General features: G+C 34.1%; 1 protein-coding gene across 1 annotated transcript in view; it reads left to right on the top strand.

Annotated features, from left to right (window-relative positions):
- Window positions 1–1,507: 1,507 nt before the first annotated feature.
- The window catches only part of LOC135838494 (homeotic protein proboscipedia-like), a 104,616-nt gene continuing 81,244 nt past the window's right edge, over window positions 1,508–24,879 (top strand). Inside the window, exon 1 of the mRNA XM_065354156.1 lies at window positions 1,508–2,581. Coding sequence (XP_065210228.1) covers window positions 2,065–2,581 — 517 coding nt within the window. The 5' untranslated portion in view covers window positions 1,508–2,064. The remainder of the gene's footprint in view (window positions 2,582–24,879) is intronic.

Raw genomic sequence — 24,879 nt, 5'->3', positions numbered from 1 at the left:
CTTGGTATTACAAAACAATATTAGTAAAATATTATGGGAATTAATTTTTCCTGTAAAACAATGCCCATATCGTTAAGGAATATTTTTACTTTTTAGAGCATATTTTGGCATTTTTTAGGGAATATTTAAGCGCATATTTTGGGTTTTTTAGGGAAAGAATATCCGAGCCCTGATCATTTGGCAAAATTGCCATTACTTTAAAAACTTGTCATTTTATTCTGAGAAATTGGTATTTTTTCTATGGCAAATTTTTAGCCCCCCCCCCCCCCCCACAAGGAAAACACCTCTAGTTTGGTTCCTGTCAGGTTGACTAATTTTTGCTAAAATGAATAAAAAGATAAAAACAGAAATCAATGGCCCAATTTACACTCTTGTATCTGAACCTGAGAAAAAAAAAACAGAACGAGAAAGATTCTCAAGGAGGGGATAAAATTCTAAAGGCCTCTTTCGATGCATCCTCCAGAAGCCTCAACCGATCCAGTCTGCGCCTGCTGGCTACATTTTCATGATCATGATGAACTTTTCAATTGATCTATTTGATAACATTGGAAATTTTTATTTTATTTTATTTTATTTTAAAAACAGCTCATTTGAACTCACTTCTGTGAATTTTTAATCAAAATAAGCATGCACAGATTTTCAGGCCACATAAGATTGACTGAGCTTGCTACAGATCCTCCTTCTTTACAAACTGCTTCTGTCCTCAATCACCAAAGCTAATAAGGTCACTTATCCCATTTAAACAATTACCCTATACAACTACCAAAGATACCTTGAAAAAAACACGCACACCAATCAATTTCCCATACATTGTTTTCCCTTCGATCAAAACCTATCCAATCCAATAATACACGAAGCACGTACATCTAAATCCAAGGTAACCATCGAACAATATCTAGGCCAGCAACGATTTCACATCGAAAAAATTTGTCGCCAGTGAGAAAAAAAAACAAAAAACTTTCTCGTCTAAAAAAACTCGAGCTTGCGAGATAACGAATACGAAATCACGTACCTACGAGAGAGAATTTTAAAAAATTATCGTACACGCCTTATGTGTGGTGTGTGCGCAACAAAAGCTCAAAAGCTCGCACAATGAATATAGTTGAAGCAAACTCTCGGTTTAAAAAAAAGAAAAAAAAATAGCACCTCGTCTTCGTATTCGGCGCTGTGTATGTCAGTCGTTTTTACAGTACATAGGTAGAGGTACACGAGAATAGCAATTCGCACGTGCTCTTACAAATGTAGATTCTTTGGCATATAGGTACCTAACTAGTATAAGGTAGGAGGTGTGATAAACGGCGTGTCTATGGTGAGAAACTCCTTTTATACATCGCATAAACGACGAATAATTAAAAACCCCACGTAGCAAAGGTACAATTTTCGAATACGTATCTTATAAATTCGATAAAAATACCTATAAGTAAGTCGAATAAGATAGGTATATTTCGGCATCATTGCTATTCATTTCTTTCCAGTACTAAAAAGATACGTTATTTCACAGATGATTGACGGAGGAAACGAATCAGTCGTAGAATAAAAGAAGGCGTTCCGCCGCAACTCCACACACCAACGACGACACAACCGCACGTATTTCCAACGCAAGCGCTCCGCAATGCGCGCCAAGCCAGCCACACAATTTTGGAGGCCGTACCCAATGAATAGAGGGAATTCGAGTTGCATTTTCTCATCGCCGATACTTTCCAAGCTCAGTTTCAATCAAACATTTGCATTTCGCTAATTTACCACCCTTATATTTTACCACGCAGACCTACGAGAAAAAAAAATATCCCAATATCAAATCAAAATCATACCTCTTTTTTTAAAAAAAAAACCACCCCTATTTTTCTCGTGTATTTATTTTCGGATCTTTTTCATCGTTTATGCGAATACTTTTATTCTTTCGTCACCTGTATCGAAAACTTCGCGAGTATTATTTTCGAAATCTCGAACCTGACGTGTTAAATTATCGATATTTTCGGTATTGTGATAAGTTGATTTGTATATAATTTTGTGATCGCGATCGTTCTCATCAAAAGTGTGCTTTAAACTGGAAATGGTTCCTAAATGATGCTTAAAACTGCAACCGACAAGGACTTGGATCTAGTAAAACCGATCAGCATGTTGGGACCGACCACTCACAGGATGCTGGATCACATACGAATGCAAGATGACGACGATGACGAAGATGATGAAGAAGCTGACGACGACGACTACATGAATGGTGGTGGCGGCGGCGTGATCAAAGGTGGCCGAGATACGTCTCCGTCGATGGAAGGAGGCTTCTGGATGGCCGCTGTGTCCGCAGCTACCGGAGGCACCGGGCCTATGGAGCCCTCATCCGGATGCTCGGTTTCCGAGTCCGGTTTCATAAGCAGTCAGCCGTCCATGGCTGAGTTCATATTACCTCATCATATGACCGATAATATGCAAGGAGATGATATCAGTCAAGGTGCTCAGAATCCTAACGCTATGTACGGAGCGGGAGGCATGTCCGATTCGCAGCAGAGCGGAATCAACGTACAGGAGTATCCGTGGATGAAGGAGAAGAAAACCAGCCGCAAGAATAATCATCAAGGTAAGGGTTCGTATTATTTTGTTGATCTTTTATACTTATTTTTACCTCCAAGTATCTGCGTATCGTAGGTGATCGAGTTGCATGTGTGGTTCTTTTTCTGATCAAAGTGATCGAAATTGGCAGACTAAGTACATATTTGAGAATTTACAAAGGTCGATGGGTATTTGAAGTAGAATTTCATTTCATCGAGTAATCCTACAATTCGGCAGAATGAAGGACCATTCTAAAACACCGAAATAAAAAACTTCATAACGAACCGAATTAAACCAGTTGAATTATTCGAATTAAAATTGACCTTATACGCGTAATAATGCAACCTTGACAAGTCATGAAACATGTAGCTATTTCAATTACGATAGAAAAATATAATACGATATTTCTTCGACTCTGTAAACCTCGAAATTCACGTCACTCCGAATGCCAAATCATTTTAAAATATACGCACGGACATCCCTATCGATATTTCATGATGGCTCGGGATCAATTTGAGGAATATCCATCAATGCCATCAATTTATGAATATTTTTCAACAAATGAAGACGGAGATGAGAAGGAATGAGAGGGAGGGGGGAATAGGCGAAAATCATCGCTGATCAAAATATCTGGCTTCACCAATATTATTATCGTTAAGCGTTCACTTTGATCGACTTTTTCAATTCTACATAAAACAATCAAACAGATGTGAAAAATATCTGACTGAAAAATATATACTCGTACATATAAACAGAATGGAAGATTTATTCAAAAAATTGATGCATTTTCATGACTGATTCTTCTTCATCATGCTTCATGCATACAGAAAAAGGAGAGGAATAATACCTATCCATAAAAAAGGACCACTAATTTGGACTAATTTGACGATTTTGCAGGGGTGCGGTGATGGCACTTTCTTGAGTAGCAATCCTCGTTGACGATTTTGGGGGGGCCTTTTTTTTTTTTTTTTTTTTGATAAATTCGTGAATACTTGCTTGCACACAGCAAAAGAAGTAGGTAAATGCCCTCCTAATCTTCACAACTCACCCCCCCCCCCAATAGCCCTTATATTTTCAAACTATTTTTAAAAACCCTTATACTCGTACCTACCAAAAAATAACAATTATTTTACTTATGTTTTCAACATTTCTAAAAAAAAAAGGGAAAAAACGATCAATCTTTTCATTCCGCATTGACATAGTGTTGTAAATGCCCCCCCCCCAAATTTGAACAACCTCCTAAATTGGAGTGCCCCCCCCCCATCAAAATAATCTCAGTATTTTCTAAAAATTGATTGATTTGAAAAATGAAGAAAAAAATATTTATTCTTTGAATAACAGTTGAAAAATCACTAAAATCAGTTATGTATTAGATACTACATAATTATTACGAGAAAAAATATAAATACTAATGAAGTTGAAATCAAAAATCATTCTCATTTTCTTAACAATATTTTACTATATACACTGGATGATGCGGCGAACATTTCAATGATCTCATTGTTAGATATTTCATTAAAAATGTCGCTTTCGGAAGCCAATATCATCAATGCAGAGAGCCATTTATCCAACATTGTCGAACGAATCGGATTTTTAATAATTTTTTCTTTGCTGAAGGCTCTTTCTGCAGAACAACTCGTTACAGCAAGTGTGATTAAAATTTTATATACCACTGTCAAATTGTTAAACGTTGAAAGCTGACATAATAAACGAAACGGTTTGATGAATCCTTTAATGATGAATTTATATAGACGATCAACACCTTCGCTTTTGGATTCTGAATCTGACATATCCTCAAACTCATTCGCTTCATCATTATCTTCTTGTTCAGGAGTAACATTCTGTTTTGGTTTAGTTTCCACTTTTTTGGTATTTTTCTTTTTCGGAATAAGGTCCGAAACGTATTGTGTTGCGTACTCTTAACACCTTTCATGTTTTTGAACTACAGTATTGGGAAATTTTTTTGTGGAATAAAAACTCAAAATTGTTGATAATTTGAACATTTTTTTGATTAAAAAAAAAATTATGATAGTGAGACTGAAAAGAGGAAAATTTGAGGTTCGAATTTTGAAAAAATGAGGGGATTGTCAAATGAGGGGAAGGGGGGAACTAATGCTAGTTTAGGGGGGCGCTACTCATTGGCCCTAGGGGGATCATCGCACCCCTGCGATTTTGTGAGAGATCAAAAGCTTGTCTTTCGCTTGATAAGCTTCAAGCTCAAACAACTTCCTTCAAAAATAATTTGATTCAATTCAAATTCAACATACTTGAATGTACCTATCAAAAATTGGATTTTTTTTCATTTTTCAAATAAAATAACTTAGTTCAATTTTTGATTATCTACTTTCTGACTGTTCTGAATCCAAATTGAGTACAACTTAGCTAGATAACAATTTCGTTTGAAATACCTATCAATTCAATTTATGTAACCAAGGTTTGCTGTAGAAATGTTTTTGATTGATTACAAATTGAAACTAACTGAAACCTAACTCAAAATATTCAAATTGAATATACTTATGGTATACATTTTTCAGTTTGTATGGCGCATGCGCCCAGCTTTAAGTATTTAAAAATAAACGCAGAATTAAATAAACTATATATCTTCGATAACAATCAAACGTTTGCCTCAAAATATCTACTTTGAAAACAACAACATTGGGTAAACTTGCCAAAAATCAAAATTCAAATAATTAATAAATGCTGCCCTATCATTTCAATTTTTGCATCACGAAAAAATGGCCAATTTTCGAGTTCAATTTTGAGAAAAAATGCGATACTTAAGACAAATTTTATAATTCCCATTCCTCAATATGTAAGTAGTTAGGTTCTTATTTTCTCTCACCAGGACTTTCAAAACTTCTCGCCAAAAATTGAATATTTTAGGAAGGAATACCTACCTTCAAATTCAAGAATCGAGAAGTAATGATTGATTTCAAACCACTTCGAAAATATTTATTCTTTTTCAACATTCCAATGAAGAGAAATTTTTTAGAGTTGGAACAGGAAATACCCACTTATTAAAAATACAGATTTTTTTCAAATGATGTTACACAATCGTAAAATATCTGTCTTCATACTATGATGGAATTTTCAAACAAGTGGATTTAAAAATATCCTAATGAAAAAAAAATCAAAATAAGCAAGTAAATAATACCTGAATTAGACGATATTCTTAAGGGGTGATTGGAAAAATAGAAAGATGGAAAGAATAATAATAATTATCACATCCCCCCTCCCCCAACCTCTCCCAACATCCCCAATAAGCTTCGAAGACCCACCTTCTCAAGTTTTTTTTTTTTTTGGGGTGTTTATAATTACAAGATTATTACACCCGTAAGGGGGGGGGGGTTAGATTTGGTTTGTGAGGTTGATGTTTTTTATTAGGGAGATGAATTTTTGAATTTCTGAGGGTTCGTCAGGGATAGTAGGTGGGTTTTCTTTTATCTGTAGTGTAAGTCTGTTTTGTTTTAGTTGGGGACATTTGAAAAGTATGTGTTGGATGGATGTGGGTTCGTTTCTGCAAAATTGGCATGAGGGTTTTGGTATAACTCATGTAATACGTTTAGTAAATTTTAGGGTAAACAAAAAATTGGAAAGGTCTCTTAACTGAACTCAATTGAATTTTGGTAATTTTTTGGAGTCCAAACTTTTACGTTTTTGAAGAAAAAAAGTGCAATGAAATTTTGCTTTTCAAGAATCCAGTTTGAAAAACCGTTTTCACACGACAAAAAAAGTCAAATATTCTCACTTCAAAATCAAATCAGTTTCATCAATTTATAGCCCTGTCAATATTAGGTTTACGCTTTCAAATATTTTTACAATCGTTCACATTTTACGTTTTAATAGCGTTCGTGATTCTCAAAAAAAATACTCACATACCAAAATGTAATTTAAAAATCAGCATTTTTTCAAAAGTGTAACCAATTCGTGTGAGAAGTGATCATCTCATACAGATCAAAATTAAAAGTAAAAATCCGTCACGATTCGATCAAAAGTGTCACATCAGCAATAAATTTTGCATTTAAAAAAAATGAAAATAGCACAGGGAGCTATGAAAACTCTGAATTGCACTGAAAAAATTCACAAAAACAAGAAGATATAAGTATTGCCTAAATTTACGCTTTAAACTATAGTCATATGCGATTTTATTCTTTCTGTTTTCTGATTTCCTGCTCGAGGGTCTAGAGGTCCAAAATCAAAAATCAGCTTGATTTTCTGATACTGCGACCACAATTTTGAACATTTTTAGAGTTTGAAATACACAGAATCGAGCAGAGAAAATCCAGGCCATTGGCTTTGGAAAAAATTATGAAGGCTTCTCCAATTTTTGATCGTCGTATTTCAATTTATCACTCAATTTTTCCATATGGACCGTCATCCGCTCTTGAGGGACCAATATCAAATATGCGGGTCCTCGAAGAAGTGTGAGCCTAAAGGAAATTTCCCAATCTGTCGAAAAATTATAATTTCAAGAAAGCGCGTAAGATTAGATAGGTACCTATCTACGAATAATTTCGTGATTTTTGTCATTTCAGTTTTTCGATCACATGAATTTATACAGCGAAACGACTTCCACATGATCGTGTTAAATTATCAATTTTCATTCATCATTATACGAAGGGAAATAGGCATACAAGGTCATTCGCTCATTACCACCCCTCTTATCCCTTCGTCTGTACATTAAAACAGCTCAAATTATGCTTACTCGTATAATCTACGAATATACCTATTAGGTATACATATAGTTTGATCAACGTAAATTTGCAGTTCATTTTCAATTTGACTGTAAGTAACAATTTTTGATAAACGTTCTGAATTAAAATTTCACGTAGAAAGAGAATTTCGAACCCTGTTTCACCTTGGAATAAATTAGGCGACCTACATAAAACTTTTTAAATATTTAATCTCGTGCTTATGGATGTAAGGTAATGATCGAGATTTTAAAAATGTCTGTTTCGAATTTCTTTGGATAAATTGTGCAACAATCGCTAAAAACATGACTTGAATTGTGCAAAATTACTTAAATTACTCAAAAATTGCTCAAATCCGGCTCAAATTTTACAAAAATTAATTGAATTGTTTAAAAATGGCTAATTACTTAAATTGAGCAAGACTACTTGAATTGCTCAAAAATTTCTTAAATTGTGCAAAATTACTTCTCAAATTACACAAAAATCACTTGAATCGTTCAAAAATTACCTAAAATTTGCAAAATTACTCAAAGCGATTCGTTCAAAAATATACTTAAATTGTTCACAAATCACTCCAATTTTAAAAACTTGCTCAAATTGTGCAAAATTATACTTCAATTAAAAAACACAATAAATGTAAAATACTTATTTTTATCAAAAAAATTACAGTTTTTTCTCCATCAACTAACTTTTTTAGTAATTCTGAATTTCTGATTCAAAAATTATGTATGTACCTTGTTAGGTATAATTTTGAGCCTGCTTATGAAAATTCTTATAAGAAATCGCTCATCTATCGTTATCAGAACTCGAGAAAATTTTACTTTATATTTCTTGAAAACTACAAAGAAAATACAAATACCCAAGCAAGATTTTTATAAATTCAGTTAAGTTTGATTGTTCTATTTTTTTTTTTTACTATGTATATGCTCCTTATAAAACAGGAATACGACTGAAATAGTCGCAATCCTTTATCAAATTTTTCGATTTAAGCAAAAAAAATATCAAAATTGAAGCGAAGTTGATAATTTTTCATCAGTGCCTAACAATGAATTCAGAATTTTCAATGAAGCAAGGAACAGAAAAATTCTCACATTTTGAATTTTGACACAAAAGTCGTACTTTTATTCGGACCTTCCATTAAATTTTTGAATGACCTTGAAAATTATTTTCCTGGGAAACCTGGAATCGGTAGGCCTAGACAATCTAGTTTTTAGAGTCAATCAACCAGATGGAAAATTGAGTTGAATTTCTGTTTGCTTTTATTTTCTTTTTCTCAAAAAATCGAAATTCAAGTTTTTCCTCAAAACATATAAATTTTTCAACCGATTATCAGTTTAATTTCATGCACTTATTCGTTTATGATTTATTGAAATTAGCATCCATTTAAATCGAGATCCTTAAATTTTGAAATTTGAATTCAGGAATTTTTTGGCGACCGAAGTAGGATTGTCATTCGAGTGATTTTAAATATATGAAGCTAATTTTTTCATGTTCAATATTCATCATTTTCAACGCTCAATTGAATAATAATAATGAGGAAAAATGAAACAAAATAACAACAATAATTTATGTTATCTATTTATGACTCTATTTTCTGCATCACGTCCTGTTTGATCTCCACCATTCATCCATTCATCCATTCATCCATCCATCCAATAAAATCACCAATCGCGACCGAGATTTTCCACCAACTACCTCATTTCTACAATTTTAACACCTTTCATATCGCAAATTCAATTTTCCACATCCATCGCAATCCATCCCAACACGTCTTAATTATCTACGCTAACGTGTAAATTTGATGACGTAACTCTCACTATGTAATTGCACATCTTCGCCTATACTTGCTGCAGCTCTCGCTATACTTACTCTAGGATTACTCAATAAGCTTGAATTCTCTCGTTGAAATGAATGAAGATGAAGAAGAAGAAGAAGAAAAAAACAAATAATAATAACAACAAAACGCTTTAAATCGTCTCGCGTAATGTTAAGCAAACAATAAACAAAACGATATAATTGCATTGTGTAAAAATTAACACCATTCGCGTATCTCGCCAGTCGCACATACGCGCCTTTAAAAACTGCCTACTCATAAAACTTCTCTCTCAGCTGGCGCAATCGTACCATAAAAAATTCTCTCTTCTCTGTACAACGAACGAGATTCAAAATGACCGCAATTTGATTACGCGTTTTTGCGAGTTAGATAATCGTCTCGACTCTCACACATCACATCAGACACATTCGTAGGTAATTCTATTTCATTTCCATACACATACGAGTACTATACACAGGATACGTGATGGGATGACGATTAAAACAATGATAATATCGGATTCTTTCACCAAGTCGTACATCCATCTAAGAGTATATAATATCTTATTATTATAGGAGACATATGTATAGCGTCATTTCTACTGCATTTATGTAGGTATCTGTATCTACATCTCGAGTAATAAGAGTAGGTATGCGTAGCAAGATGCTTCTCTTTCTTTTAACCAACCAGCAACGAAAAGTAGATCCGCCTACTGCGAGTTGGTTGAAAACGAGAAACACCTGTTTTAAAAACATCGCGGCTACCGAATATGTCTGCTGTTTTACAACATTATCAACAAAATGGTTCATAAAGGTTGTTTCAAGTGATCGAGGGTGTCCTAAAAATAAAGGCTAGGTTTATAGGTGTACCGGGTGTTCAAAGATTGAGATACTAAATTGAAAATTTGCATACAGGAATAAATTTTGAAAAAAAAAGAATCATTGCAATCTGTAAAATTACAGTGAAAATTGGTGAAAAGTGCAGATAATAGGTTAGGAACTTCCAATCTGATAAATTCTTACCGAGGGTTGAACATGAAAAAATTACGAGTGTCTGAATTTGAGAGATGATATAATTTGAAAATTTTTCAGATTTTAGTACTGCGCCAGGCGCCAAAAATTCCAAGCTCACTCTAAAAAACTTGATTTCTAGTGATGGAAAAGTTGATTCTAAACTTTCAACATCAGAGCAATCGATTCGTTCAAAAGGAACTTCCCTACTTCGGCTTGAAATATCTTAAAAACAATAAAGCCTGCAGATAGAAAAACAAATTACACTTTTCTTGGGCAAAATTTTTACATTTTTTCACAATTTGGTTTCTCTTTAATTTTTTTTTTTAGAATAGTTCTTAAATAATTGTCCCCAGAACTGAAATTCGTAAAATTTCTCACCAATGAAAATGAATCACTAATTTTTTCCAGCAGATTTTCTTCGCTTCGAGGTTTTTCAAAGACAAAACCTGCAGGGAACCTTTTCAACTCGCACTTTCCCATTCGAATGAAACCAAACTAGATCGAAACGGAAAGTCCTAGGACCCCTATAATCAAAATTTCAGGTATGAAAATTCATTTTTAGAATTTCAGTGAATTTTTGAAAATTTAAAAATTCAAAAAAGCTGCTTCGAGGGCGATTTCCAAAATTTTTACACGAAATATAAAATTTTCTGAGCAAAGTGAACCAACGTAAATAATTCTTTCAACAATCCTAGTCCAATAAATCAACAATTACTAATTTTGGGCCTTTCTAGAGCCTTTAGCGCGATTGATTTTCGTGTTTAAAAAGTCATCTTTTTGTTCCAAAATTTTTGTTAAAGTCGTCTTGTTTTTTGCCAAACTCGCTGATAAGGTTCGGATTTTCTTTTCAAATTTGCCCAAGTCAAAAAGTGTCAATTTTTGGACCAATTTTTGGAAAAATAGTTGAGAAGTGCCCATTTTTGGCATAATTGTTAAAAAGTGTCCATTTTTTGTCAAAATTTTCAAAGTTGCCATTTCTGGTGAAATCTTTAAGGGGCAAATTTTTGCCAAAATTGTCAAACAGTCTAATTCATGCCAAGATTGCTCAAAATAAATCCTGTTTTTGCTAAAATTGTCAATAAATACCAGTTTTTTATCAAAATTATCAGAGGAGTGTCAATTTTGGGCGAGTTGATGAAAATTACATATTTTTTCGTCAACATTCTCAGAAAGTGACCCATTTTTGGCATAATTGTTTTAAAAAAGACCATTTTTTGTCAAAATTTTCAGTTTTCATTTCTGGTAAAATTTTCAAAAGGGGCAAATTTTTTGTCAAAATTGTCAACAAATTACCGTTTTTTTATCAAAATTATCAGTGTCAATTTTTGGCGAGTTGATGAAAAATTATAATTTTATTTTTCGTCAAAATTCTCAGGAAGTGGTTTTTTGATAAAAATAGTCAAATGGTCGTAATTTTTGCCAAAATTGCTCAGAAATTGTGATTAAAGCGAAATTCTAGGAGGATTAGCTCAAAAGCTTGAACTTCTGACCAATTTGTGAGTTCAAGGAAGAGCGAAAAAAATAAAATTTTCAAAGCAGGAATGCAACCAATGGTTTCTTCGGAAATTGATCGTTTGGTTAATCTAAACGATCACCCCAATCCAAAACAATCGTAATTCAACCTTTCGGAGCCTCCGGTGAATTTTCAATGTCTCTAAAAATTTCAGGTCGTCGTGGAAAACACCTAAAAATGATCGAAAGATCATCCAATAAGCAGTTAAAGGTGCTAAACTTCATTTCTGGCTCTTCCAGAGCGTTTCGGAATCTAAGGGGAAAATTATGAACTCGCTGGAGGCTCCAAAAAGGATGAATTGTGATTTTTTTCGAGTTGAGACGAGTGATCGTATAAACTCATCAGATGATATCTTATCTAAAAAACTGCCTGTTTGTACCTTTTTTGAAAATTTAATTTTTTTCACGTTTTCTGGAATTTACAAATTGGTCAAAAATTCACTTTTGAACTCACCCTCGAGCAATTTTGCAGTAACCACCTAAAACGGTCAAGAGGAGGCCCAATAAGCACCGGCCAAAGTTCATTTCTTTACCCTTTCTGAGTAATTTGAAATTTCTGGAGAAAATTAAAAAATTGCTGGAAGCTCCAGAATGCCCCAAAATTAATGATTGTTTAATGCTGATGTACGGAAGTTGAAGGAATTAGGTACTCGCATTTGTCCACTTTCTTCAAAAAATGCTATACTTCATGAGAACATTTGAAAATTGTCCACGAAAAGTTTTTTTTTGATTTTTTTAATTTTCAAAAATTCGAAAAAAAACTAAAAATGAACTTTAATACGTGAACTTTTTATCATTGGGGGCGGGGGGGGGGGTTCCAGACACGCTCTTTCGACCTAGCATAAACACTAATTTGCTAGAAATAAGACAAATAAACACAAACTTAATTTTCCACCATCTTAACCCTCGAATAATAAACCTAATTCGCGGTTAATTTATCAACACCTCCAGTTCATTCTTTCCTCAAGGGTCCTCCTTACACAACGATACTGTTCAAACACACCGATTATCTGAGTCAAATCTCACATACCACACAATACCATCCTTCTATATATAGGCTACAGGACGTAGTCGATACTCGAAGATAAAAATTGAAATATTACTCGTGTACACATTGACTGATAATCACGACGGATGGTGTCAAGTAAACAAATGTTACGCAGAGCAAATAGACCCCCATATCTTACACAATCACGCAGTAGGTCTAGCTATAGAGGTATTCATTCCATGTACATAAAAACGTTCGTATATACTACATATAAAAAGACGACATCCATCCGAAGATCTGAGAAAAAGTAATCGACCGCTGCCGGCTATAATTCATACGAGAGGGTAGACTAGCCAGCACCTTGCGGCCCCTCGGGCCACCCTTATCGACAGGCCAAGATCGCCAAAATGATGAATGAACTAAGAACCACCCCTAAAAGTCGCTACCCTTGTAATAAGTGTCACACTTTATACCCTACATCGTATGTACCACTATATACTCGTACTATCGAGACGATGTAAAGAGTAACCGAGGAAAAAAAAAAAGACAATCGATTGCGCTTATGCGGTTTAAAAGGCGTTTTAACTTAATTAACAAGAATTTCTGCACATGTTTTTGGCTCGCGATCTACACGAACGTTTCGGTTAGATAGATGAGATTTTTTTCCACATTTATAACCCTTTCAATCCGGCGGGTATCTCCATTCTCCAATACTACGAGTATATACGAGAATTGAATGAAATTACAACTCGCGTTTCATTGTTGTATATATCGGCGGTTTTTAAAATATGCTTAGAGTGTGTAGTACGTATTCCTATTATAAATGTTGGAGTATACGAAAGGTAGGTATTTAAGTCTGGATTAGCATTTCATATATCTCATCAAAAACCGATTAATGTATGCGCGTACAGGGTGCTTCATAATGCTACGTATACCCTCTTTCTGCAATCACAATCTCTCCGCGTAAATTAATTTCGTGCCAATTAATTTATTTTATTGTTTAAATCGAGTGTTTTTTCAAGCGCAGCTATGCAAATGCCTTTCGTTCCCATCATTTACTTGTGTGTGAGAGCATTTTACATGTATCGTATATTTATGTACATGTCTGTAGAATCTGTAGCTTAGAAATACGTATGAGTAAATTAGGGTAAAAAGAGTAGAAAAATTGATACTTCATTCCGCTCGATCAACCTGTCAATTCAAGAATAACTTTATAACATCATATCAGAGATATTTTAAAAGCGCCAAATTACGAATATATTTTGTAGGTTTTATGCACATTGCACACATTGAATCAGCCACAAAAACTGAATTCAGTTCTTGAAAATCTCGAAGAAATCCCTTTTATTTTTTAAAATGCCTAATAAAGGCGTTAAGTATAGTTAGTTAATTATAAAAAAATTAAATTTGTTACTCAGTTCTAATAAAAGTTAGCACGAAAAAAATTGATAAATGATAATGATAAAAAAGTAAAACGACAAGTAATAAAACCAGGACCATAATAATCAAAAAATCAAACGAATAGGAATCATAATCAGATCCCAATTAAGTAATCAAGATAAAATCAATAAAGTGTGAAAAAATAATTGAGGCTTATTGAGAAATACATAGAGTGATAAGAAGGGGCAAAAGGGCAATTTGACCCAGTTCTTGATTTCCAGAAGGTCTTGAGAGTGAGTTGATTTTTCAAAAATTCATAGGAAAATTTTAATTTTCAAGTTTTTTATAAATAAAATAAAATGGTCTATTCGCCATCAATTTACGCACCTTCAATTTGATGATTTTTTTTCGATTTGATTTATGTACTTATTCAAACGGAGAAGCGAACTGACATTTAATTCTGAATCCATTTAGACTCACGATGGCTCTGAAATTTACCTACCTACATAAAAATCATCATGCTCATTGCTCAAAATTGCTCCACTTTGAGGAAATTTTAAACAAGGCAAACATCAAAATAATTCCGATTTCGAAATACAATAAAGAGACACATGAAGAATCAAAACTTCGACAATTCAAAAATTCATCAATTAATCACAATATTCAAGTACTCATCAAGAAGAAGATGGCTGTATCTGGTCTCAAATCAACCTCACTCCTCCTCCAAATCGAAATTTCATCATTTTAAACTATTCTGGAGCCTCCAGCAAGATTTCCGATTTTACCAGAATTTTTGGATTTTTCCAAAAGGCGCGTGAATTGATTTGAGAAGCTGAAAATCGAGTTTTTAACAAGTTAATCTACATTTAAGTTGATTTTCAATGGTTTGGCACATCCCCATAACTGTATCCCATATGTCCATACTGGTTTAATTATCATTTGATAAATTAGCCTTTTACTCTCAATCTTCATTTTTGAATGATGTCCAATCAACCAGTACATTTGGCGGAGTTTCAGGTTGATTTGAGTCTTCTTCTGGTCAATATGGTGCCTCCAGGTAAGACTAGAGTCAAGATGAATACCCAGATACTTAGCATGGCTGGCAGCTGGAATTTTACTCTGTTTAATGTAGACTGAGTATTAAACATCACATTTTCTCTTAGCAAATGTGACATGAGTTGACTTTTGCTCATTTAGCTTGATTTTCCATTGATCTGCCCATCTTGAGATCCCATCAAGGGCTTTTTGGAGATTCTCTGTTGCTTGGGCTTGGGACGGATGAACTGATAAAATTGCAGTGTCATCAGCAAACGTTGCAGTTTTGGTTTCTTCTGTTGTTGGTATATCAGCTGTGTAGATTAAATACAGGATTGGTCCCAGAACACTACCCTGAGGCACTCTAGCATTAATTGGATGTTGAGTAGAGATAGCATCTCCATGAAACACCCTGAATGCTCCTGTGATATAGGATTTCAGGAGACGAACATAATTTCCTGGTAGGATTTCTGCAAGTTTTGATTGGAGACCTTCGTGCCATACTCGGTCAAATGCTTGTGCTACATCAAGAAATGCTGCAGAACAGTATTTCTTTTCCTCAAATGCTTTTTCAATGATAGCTGCAACCCTATGGACCTATTCTATTGTTGAGTGTTGATTACGAAACCCAAACTGATGGTCTGGTATCCTGGCTAGAGGTTTCAGGCGTTTTAGAAGTAGCTTTTCAAATAATTTTGATATTGCAGGCAATATTGAAATTGGTCTATATGATTCCACGTTTTCTTCAGCCTTATCTGGTTTTTTCAGCATAATGATTTTTGCAATTTTGAAGGACAGTGGCACATACTCTAGCCGAAAGCATGCATTGAATATGTATGTCAGCATCACAATACCTTTTTTTGATAACTCCTTTAGTATTCTTGGTGAGATTTTATCAACACCTGCAGATTTCTTTGGATTAAGATTTCTTTCAATTTCTTTGGCAACTTCCATTGGAGTAATCATACCTATTATAAAAAGATTTCGGAAAATTACCTCAAATATCAATTTATCATGCCTAAAAATCTGGTTTAGCTTACACCCATTCCATCACAAATAAAAATATTAACCCCCCTCCTCCTCCTCACTGATTTCAGGGGTAATTTTCATAATTTTTGCTCAAATAAAAAAAGAGCACAAATCGTCGAAAATGGTCATAATAATTCATAAGTTTGTATTCTGGGGGTTTTAAAATCCGCCAAAAATCGAAAAAATCAATTTAGACAGTTGAAGTTTTGGTTACAAAGGCTTTAGACCAATCGCTTTCCAAAAACCATGGTTTCGTTTAAATCAGAGGCGGTCATCTCGAGGTCGATGGGTTCCCTTGTTCGTCGATTAGTTGATCGGAGCTTTGTTTCTGATTCTCAAGATTCATCAATAACTGGGAGACAGCGGACGGAGGAAGTGAGAAAGGAAAAGAACGACTATTTTCTCAGGAGATTTTTGAGTACCTCACATCATTATAAAGAAGGTGCATTTCCCTTCCTTCTCCTCAAAATGTCTTCAAAACTGAAAAATTGATAAGTGAGATTTTTGAATATTTTTTTCACCCTCCCCCTCAAAAAATGTACAACATAAAATAATGGGAATAGGGATGGGGATTTATGATCATGCGAGAACGACTCATACTTTTAACCCCTCTTCTCCTCCCCTCTAGTTGACGAACCTTCTTGGGATGCATTCGGTCTTTTAACAATTTTCAGCCATGACTGGATTTTAATAGTTTAAATTTAAAATAACAGGACTGTACATCTTGTAACTTCGCCCCCTGGGTCAAATTACTGAAGTTTCAACGAACAATGAATACACTATTAAATTCGCAAATTCGATCTATTAATCCGCAAACACCACAAATCAATTATCGATAGGGTAATATAAACGACACATAGATATATACACGATCAATTCAAAATTCCATACGACACAATCTACAATACATACAATATCTTCGAAATTTACTTATTTTATCACCGAGGAGGACAGTTGTTACTTTTCTTTATTCTTTTCGCGACTCATCGTTAATTAGCACCAGGCGCTATGCTTGGGCTATCCACCTCGCCCTTGAACGTGCGAATGTACCGTTATGTTTATGAATCAAACCACATATCGGTACTTTTGTTGTGGAATTTTTCGTGATGTTTTTTTAATACAGTTCGTCGCATTTCCTACTCGCATTTCTGTACGTGACAATCTGAAAAACAATAAATTACCAGGGTTCTACGAGTGTTTTGGGTTCTTAAATTAGACCATCACTTTCTAAAAAAATCACAATGAAATAATTGTAAATTTTCAAAAACACAAAAATTAATGACAAATATTTTTTTTTTTCAAGTATCAAAAAAAAAACTTTACAAAATGAAATTGAAAATGTTTAAAATTTACACCTTCAAAGAGTAGAGAAAGGGGTTCAAAATCAATCAATCTCGTATAAGTATATAAATCACCTACTTAGGGGTCAATTATTCCATTCAACGTGACGTTTTATGAAAATTTTAGTACATGCCTTATGACTTGTGACCAATAAAAAACCTTGAAAATGTCTTTGACGTTACAATTAACAGTAATTTATCGAAATAAAATATCGTAAATTTTCAATGATCCAGTTCAATGAAAATTACATACTTGGGTAGTTGCTCGATATTGACCTCCATCAATCCTATTTAGGACATTCAAAATCGAGAAAAATAGCCAAAAACTTGTGAAATTTTTCAGATTTTATTGAAATGGGCAATAATGGCCAAAAAATTGACACCAGTGCGTTTAAAAATAATTCCTAGTTTGAGGAACGATATCCATCTTTCCATGTTTTGGCTCCATTAATGTGAACATATTTGCGAAGAAAAAATTTTCGAAACACGAATTTATTCAAAAATGAGCGTTTTGAAAATTTTCAACCACTCAGTAGGATAAGCCTAGGATTCTAAAAAAGGTCTTGGATTTTAATGGCACTAGTTTAGGTCGATGCAAAATCTCAAGTACCTATAGTATCCTCTGAGACTGGGTAATTTTTCCGAAAACAGGTTGGACAAGGGCTGGAGCAAAAACCCCACGATTTTTTCAAAAATTAATCCCTCTCTCGGAGGGGCCATATCTCCTCTCCAGGGGCACCTTCCCAGCCACAATTTTTGCAGAGTGACTTTCAAACTGAAAATAAAAGTCTCCACGTAACGTGGTCAAAATCCTCCGTCTTTTTTCGCCACCCATCCTAATCTACATTACCTACCCAACTATCAAACACGGAAATCATCCACCCAAGTCACCTATATATTTCCTAAACTCGAAGCATCGTCATTCGCCACACAAGGGCTATAGCATTTCAATACGAAAGTTTATATACGTGCGGCTCGACGCCTCGTCAAAGTGATCTGAAGGCCGAAACGCCGACAACATCCGAGCACGAGAGAGGTAAAGTAGGGCTGGTAAAAAAGGCCAAAGTTAAATAAGCGGAGTTATTAACTAAGCTTGAAATAAAGTTGTCAAAGTTTACAGCTATACAGGACGAACGAGGGGAGAAATGCGAGCTTCGTTCGAAATATGTCTATAGTTTAGCATACTCGTAGAGTAGGTATCGCGTAGCTATCGATATAGGAAAATTTGCTCGCAAGTTGAAGGTGTCTGGTGAAGACAGTATGACGTGATGGCTTTCTGTCTAAGGTATAGTACACAACGAAATTGCTTTCGCTTACACAAAAGTGGTTGGTAACAAATCAATATAGAACAACCCTCATGAGAATAATCATCCCTCGCTGATCTTTCGGCATCCCTTTTCGCTTTCTCTCTAATATTAATGATCTTTTCCTTGTTAAATACTCGCGAACAGTTTTCGACGAATTTTAATCATTTTTAAAACTGCGTATACCATACCAGATATCTACCTAACGTTGTACTTACTCTTAGTTAGAAATAGCCTGAGAAAATGAAGCAATACGTGAAAAAAAAACTCAGCTAAAAACTATTTTCGCTGATTTTTATATCGAAAAAGAAACCATTTTAATAGGTGATCGTTCGTATTGCTAATACTAAGCTATTAAATTAAATCACATATCGTTAAGGATACTGTATAGGTTTTTGGACATACGGTGGTAAGTATTTTCATCTAGATAAAAATCACACCTCCCTTAGGTAACCAGACACATTACACGCCAAACAGACCACATTGATTTCAGTCACCACCACATCATCCCAAAAACGAAACGAAGAAAAAAAATCACCCAGCAAGAGTCTTACACACTTGATAAATTAGACGACATAAAATTCAGCCGCGCTATCAAAAGCTCTTCCAACAATATCTTAGATATGCGGTATAAACTTAGTCCGATCTGAATGTATAATTTTCATATCGTGTCTCCCTATTTTTTTTCCTGCTCTCTGCTGCTCTTCCTCATCCTCTCGCTCTCTCGCGTTCCGTATATTTCTTTCTGCGCGACCCAGAACGTTTATCCGCGCGACCCTGCTCCCTTTTTTTAAACGACGTAATGTGACGAAGGCATTTATTGTTAAACGTACCTAATACATTTTACTTTCAAAAAGACGTCGACTAGAAAGTTGATATTTATGATCGAAATACGTCTTTATTTGAAGAGGGTCATTTTTATCAATAAATATAACGCTATTAAATATTTTCTTCTACGTGTATCTACAGTATTCTGTTTTCGCGACAAAGATAACATTTTTATGTTTATTTTTAAATAATGTTCGAGAGGTAATGGAAAATTTTCCGTTTCGAGAAGGGGAAAAAAGTACTAGGTAGTATCTCGGTGAGGTGAATTGAATATCCCGAAGCGGGCGGAGGAATGTCGCGAATAAGGTGGCTGTTCTTCTCGAGCGATTTATCTCGTACGTTTGAGATAACTTACTATGTACACGAGTTGAGGAGAGAGTTTTTCATCGTAGCCTCGCAAGGGTGGTCAAATTGAAATTTTTTTCACACGAATAACGCACAACAAATGAGTAACATTCTAAAATCAAAAATTTGAATTACTTATATTTCTCCCAAATTCTTCAAAAACGTATTCAATTCGTAAGTTGTAAATCACCCAAATTGAAATGATTTGAATTATGTAGGTAGGTAGGTAGGCAGGTAGGTACATATTTCAAATTTCTTGGAGTGAAATGCTCAACATTTTATTGGAAATCATCAAAAATGAAATCATAGCACTTTTTTCAAAATTAAAGGAGCCATGTAACAAAAAAATTTCAAAAGAAAGCCTTCATTTCTATTGCAATAGTGTCTCTAGTTCCTTTAATTTCAGAAATAGGCAATTTTGCAGGCGAACATTTCATGTTTTTCTAGCAAAAACAGAACTTGAATTCATATATTTGAACTTGATTAAGTTCACAATGTCCATGAATTTCAACGGGGACGAGCTAAACCTCCACCCCCCACCCTTCTTACAGAAAAATTTAGACGAAAATTTGGGAATTTTTGTAAAAAAAATTGGATGTTTTGGAAGAAGTTGGGAAATTTGGGAAACTGGGAAGATATTGTGTTGGCAGGAAAAATCAAAGAATTACCAAAAAAAAACATGGATTTTTACTTCTTAAATAAATTTCAAAAGTTTTCGCGCTCGGGAAAGATCGTTTTCCTCTTCCTTTCTGTGACCAAAGTAGGAGAACAGAAAAATCGACTTCTCATTCCAAAAACAATATTGTTTCAATTCCTCCCCCCCCCAGGGTCTCACCAATGCATTCCAAACAAAACTGCCAGAAAGTCTAAACTTCTGCCTAAATATCAAAAAAGTCTTATTTTTCACCGAAAATTAGGAAACAATAATATTTTCTATAATGTTATTTCAATTGAAATCCCCCTCCTTCCCCACCCAAAAAAAGCCTCTCCAATGCATTTCAATGAAAACTGCGAGAAAGTCCCAACTTCTTCTGCTGAAATATCAAAAAAATGTCCTATTTTTCACCAAAAATTCGGAAACAATAATTTCTAATTATTGCCAGAATTAGTTGTTTTTGAAAATTTGAAAATTATATTCTGAAAAAAAATGATTTTCCTTTTCTTTTCTTCAATCAAAGTTGGAGAGTTGAAAAATTCACTTCTTGCATCAAAAATTATGTTATTTTAATTGAAATCGTCCTTCTCTTTCCTAAAAAAGTCTCTCCAATGCATTTCAATGAAAACTGCCAGAAAGTCCGAACTTCTGCTGAAATATCAAAAAAATGTCCTATTTTTCACCAAAAATTCGGAAACAATAATTTTTAAGTTTTGTCAAAATTGGTTGTTTTTGAAAAAAAATATAAAAATTACTATGTTCTGAAAAAAAATTTCTTTTTTTTTTCTTTAATCAAAGTTGAAGAGTTGAAAAATTGACTTCTCGCATCAAAAATTACCCCCCCCCCCCTCCAAAAAAAAGAGTCTCTTCCAATGCATTCCAAACAAAACTGCTAGAAAGTCCCAACTTCTGCTAAAATCTCAAAAAATGTCCTATTTTTCGCCTAAAATTCGGAAAAAATAATTTCTAATTTTCTCCAAAATTGGTTGTTTTTGAAAATATGATAATTATGTCCTGAAAAAAAATATTATTTTCCTTTTCTTTCTTTTGTTCGATCAAAGTTGGAGAGTTGAAAAATTGACTTGTCACATCGAAAATAATGTTGTTTAACTTTTGAAAAAATTATTAATTTTCGAAAGCTTCCTATATTTGAAAATATTGTAATTTCTTGAAAACTAGTACTGTTGAAATTTTCAAATATTGAAGTTATGAAAATCAACTTTTTGCATCAGTTATTTTAGTTTTCGAATTATCAATTTTTTCAAAGCTTTTGCTTTCGCTTCGCTCAGGTAGATTTGAATTCTAAAGTTCAATTTTTCAAAAATTTTTAAGAATGAAAAATTAACTTCAAAAATTTAAGAAACATAACTGAATCAATACTTACACAAAGGGCAAAATGACGAAAAAAAGGTGTGAAATTTCATTCAAAAATATCAAAAAGCACTAAATTTTGGCGTGGAAACTTCTGACATTGAAAATTATTTATTTGTACTTTCACAAATTGTAAATTTTCTGAAGCTTCCGACCTTGCTTCGCTCGGGAAAACTCTTCTTGAATTTAATTTCAAAGGTCAAAAAGCTAAAAAAAACACGAACAAATTGTGAATTTTTGGATTTCATTACCAATTTTGTAATAGAGCAATTCAAATCGTTTTGTCAAATCTGAAAGCATCGTTTTTGAACATTTAAAATTATGTATTCAACATTTTTGTTTTCAACTCTCCCTTGCAAAATTTGTTTACACCACACTTGGTTAATTAGTATGAAAGATACTGGAGGGTGGAGGGAGGGGGAGGGGGTCAAGGGTCGAAAGATGGGGAAGCCTGGCGAAAAAAGTTGGGGAAATTTCAGTCTCTCCCCCACTCCTCACTTTGTCACGTCTCTCCATTGTAAGTAGGTAACTTTGGAAATTTTCCAACTCGTTCATGTTCATCACTTCAATCGTATCCAAAAAATGTCAACAACCCATAAAATCTACCACTTACTAGCTCCATCGAATCAAATTTCGAATGAAAAATATGCACAGAAGAGTCATTTATACTTGGTACAACAAAGTTCGTTACACAACATACAAGCAAAACGAAGCGACAGAAAGAGAGAAAAAAATGGTCTCCCATCTTCATATCATTATACAAGTACGATGGCATTTCATTCTATATCTTCTGGAATTCACCCTCGTAACTTTTCGTATACCTACCTATTTAAAAAAGCAAAGAAAATAGTAGAATATTGTGTATATGCAAAATGCAGACTAATATTTCAAAGATGGTGAAAAGTTTACGTCTACGTCATTTTGAATGTCATTTGTTGAAAGTTTGACGTTGCCAAGTTAATCAGCGACGTTTATCGCAGATATTACGTTTACGATTTAAATCAACGCCCGCCAGTGACAACGATGCGACGGTGGCTGGCGTGGAGCGTTGTACGAGTATCAAAATTCGATATTTATATTCTGACACCCTTTCAAACTATAAATACACACTATAAAATTACATCAATTAAATAAATTACAAAAATATCAGCTTTCTGCGGTGAATCGATTCGTTACACTTTGGTGATTATTCGCACAACACTCTACACGACACTGTTAGGTATATCGACCCTTTTTAAGTTTTAAAAACTCTATACGTTACGTAGGTACCTATGGCGAAAAGATTAATTGCTTTGGTTTTCAACAATTAACACACTAACCTAAAGATAATTGATTTTCCGCGCGTATAGACATAGCGAGTACTTATGTATTAGGCCGACTGCGAAATACACTAAATTAACCGCAACCCCGCAGGAGGCGAACGATTTTGCGGTATTTATTTCGGTTGTTTTCTTTAAAATGTTCAAGTTCCACGATGTCTTTCAAGTTTCAACGTGGAACGTGGTGCAGTCCCAAACTCGTATACGCTGTATCTTTATCTTTCATGTAACCAACTTAATAATGTGTACTCCCAATGACAATTCATTAATTAATGTCAATTGGGCAGAACACATTGTTGGCTGTGTATTTAACCCGATTGGTTAACAGTATCGATAGACGAAAAGAGAGCGTAAATTATCACGTTGAAAAATGACATGGATGTTCACATTGTCGATTTCATTGTTTTATGACGACGATGCCTTGGAATGACATCAGAACGTCTTGAAATAGGAAATAAGTAACGCTTACATTTACATTTTAAATCGATCGTTGAAATTCTTCAAAATGCCACGAAACCATGTCGAAAAATCATCCAGGGAATCGGTTTTAATTCTTGAAATTGTCCAAAAATCAAAATTTTCAACAATTATCTGAAAATTATTCGAAATAGAATTCAGAATTGAAAATTACCTACTTCAAATCTTGAAAACTGTACGGAAATCTCGTAGGTATTTTTTGTAAATTAATCGTAATTTTTCAAATCTTCTAAAATTTTCAGAACTGGCAGCGTTTTTTCGATAAGTTGGACTAAGTACATAATTTTTGCTCAAAATACCTCAAACATATAGCCTCTTTCGAAGAAATGTGTCTCAATCACTCAAAAATCGACTTTGTCCATTTTTTTTCATGAGAATGCGTACTCATAAAGAAGCTTACAAAAACATTTAGCAACTCAAACGTAAAATTGAGGATCTCCTACAACTTTCAGAACAGTCCAAGAATACGTACTTACTCGTACGTCGTTTTTGATAACATTTCAAGGTGTCTAACAAGCTCTAGCATGAAAAATCCAAAAAGTGAGATACTTCTTCAAATAAGTATTCAATGGAGGGGGCGGGAAGTCGGTCATTTTACTAATTTTCGTAATTGCACAAGAAAAAATTTGGATTTTTTATCAAGTCAAAATTCTGACATTAAATTTTCAGTTTTTTTTATCGGATTGAAAAAAAAAATGAAAAGTCCAAATTCCTAAAAAAAATAAATAAAAAATTTCGAAATGTGATTTGAAAAAATAAGGGTTGCAACAAAAATGAGACTAGGCATCGGATACGAGCCAATTCTATTGGTCCGCAATAGGATGGGTCGACTTTGATTTTTTTTCGGAAATTGAACAGGAGATTCGATAAAAAGTTGTGAGGGGGGGGGGACTTGACTGTAGGAAAAATTTTGAACCCCCAATTTCAAGCATCACTGTTCTAAAAATTAAAAAAAAAGTTTCCTCGAAAAAAAGTTGTTGTGTCAATTGATCACATCACATCCACTTTGAAGTAAGGAGAACCTGTTTTTGAATTTTTTTCACCTGCATGACTTGTAAAATGATACGATTTTGGACCTATTCAAAAGCTGTATACACTACTCATTTTAGTCCCCAACCCTCCCCCCTTTCCTACTCATTCTATCTCTTTCACAGGATCGTGAAGACGACGGGAGAATTGCACTACAAACGGTTCAAAACCAAGAGAACTCTTTCTTCCAGACATTTCATCTT

The sequence above is a fragment of the Planococcus citri genome, chromosome 3 (genome assembly GCF_950023065.1).
Source record: "Planococcus citri chromosome 3, ihPlaCitr1.1, whole genome shotgun sequence".
Classification (NCBI taxonomy): Eukaryota; Metazoa; Arthropoda; class Insecta; order Hemiptera; family Pseudococcidae; genus Planococcus; species Planococcus citri.
The sequence above is the reverse complement of the archived record's forward strand: the minus strand, read 5'-3'. Positions and strand labels throughout refer to the sequence as shown.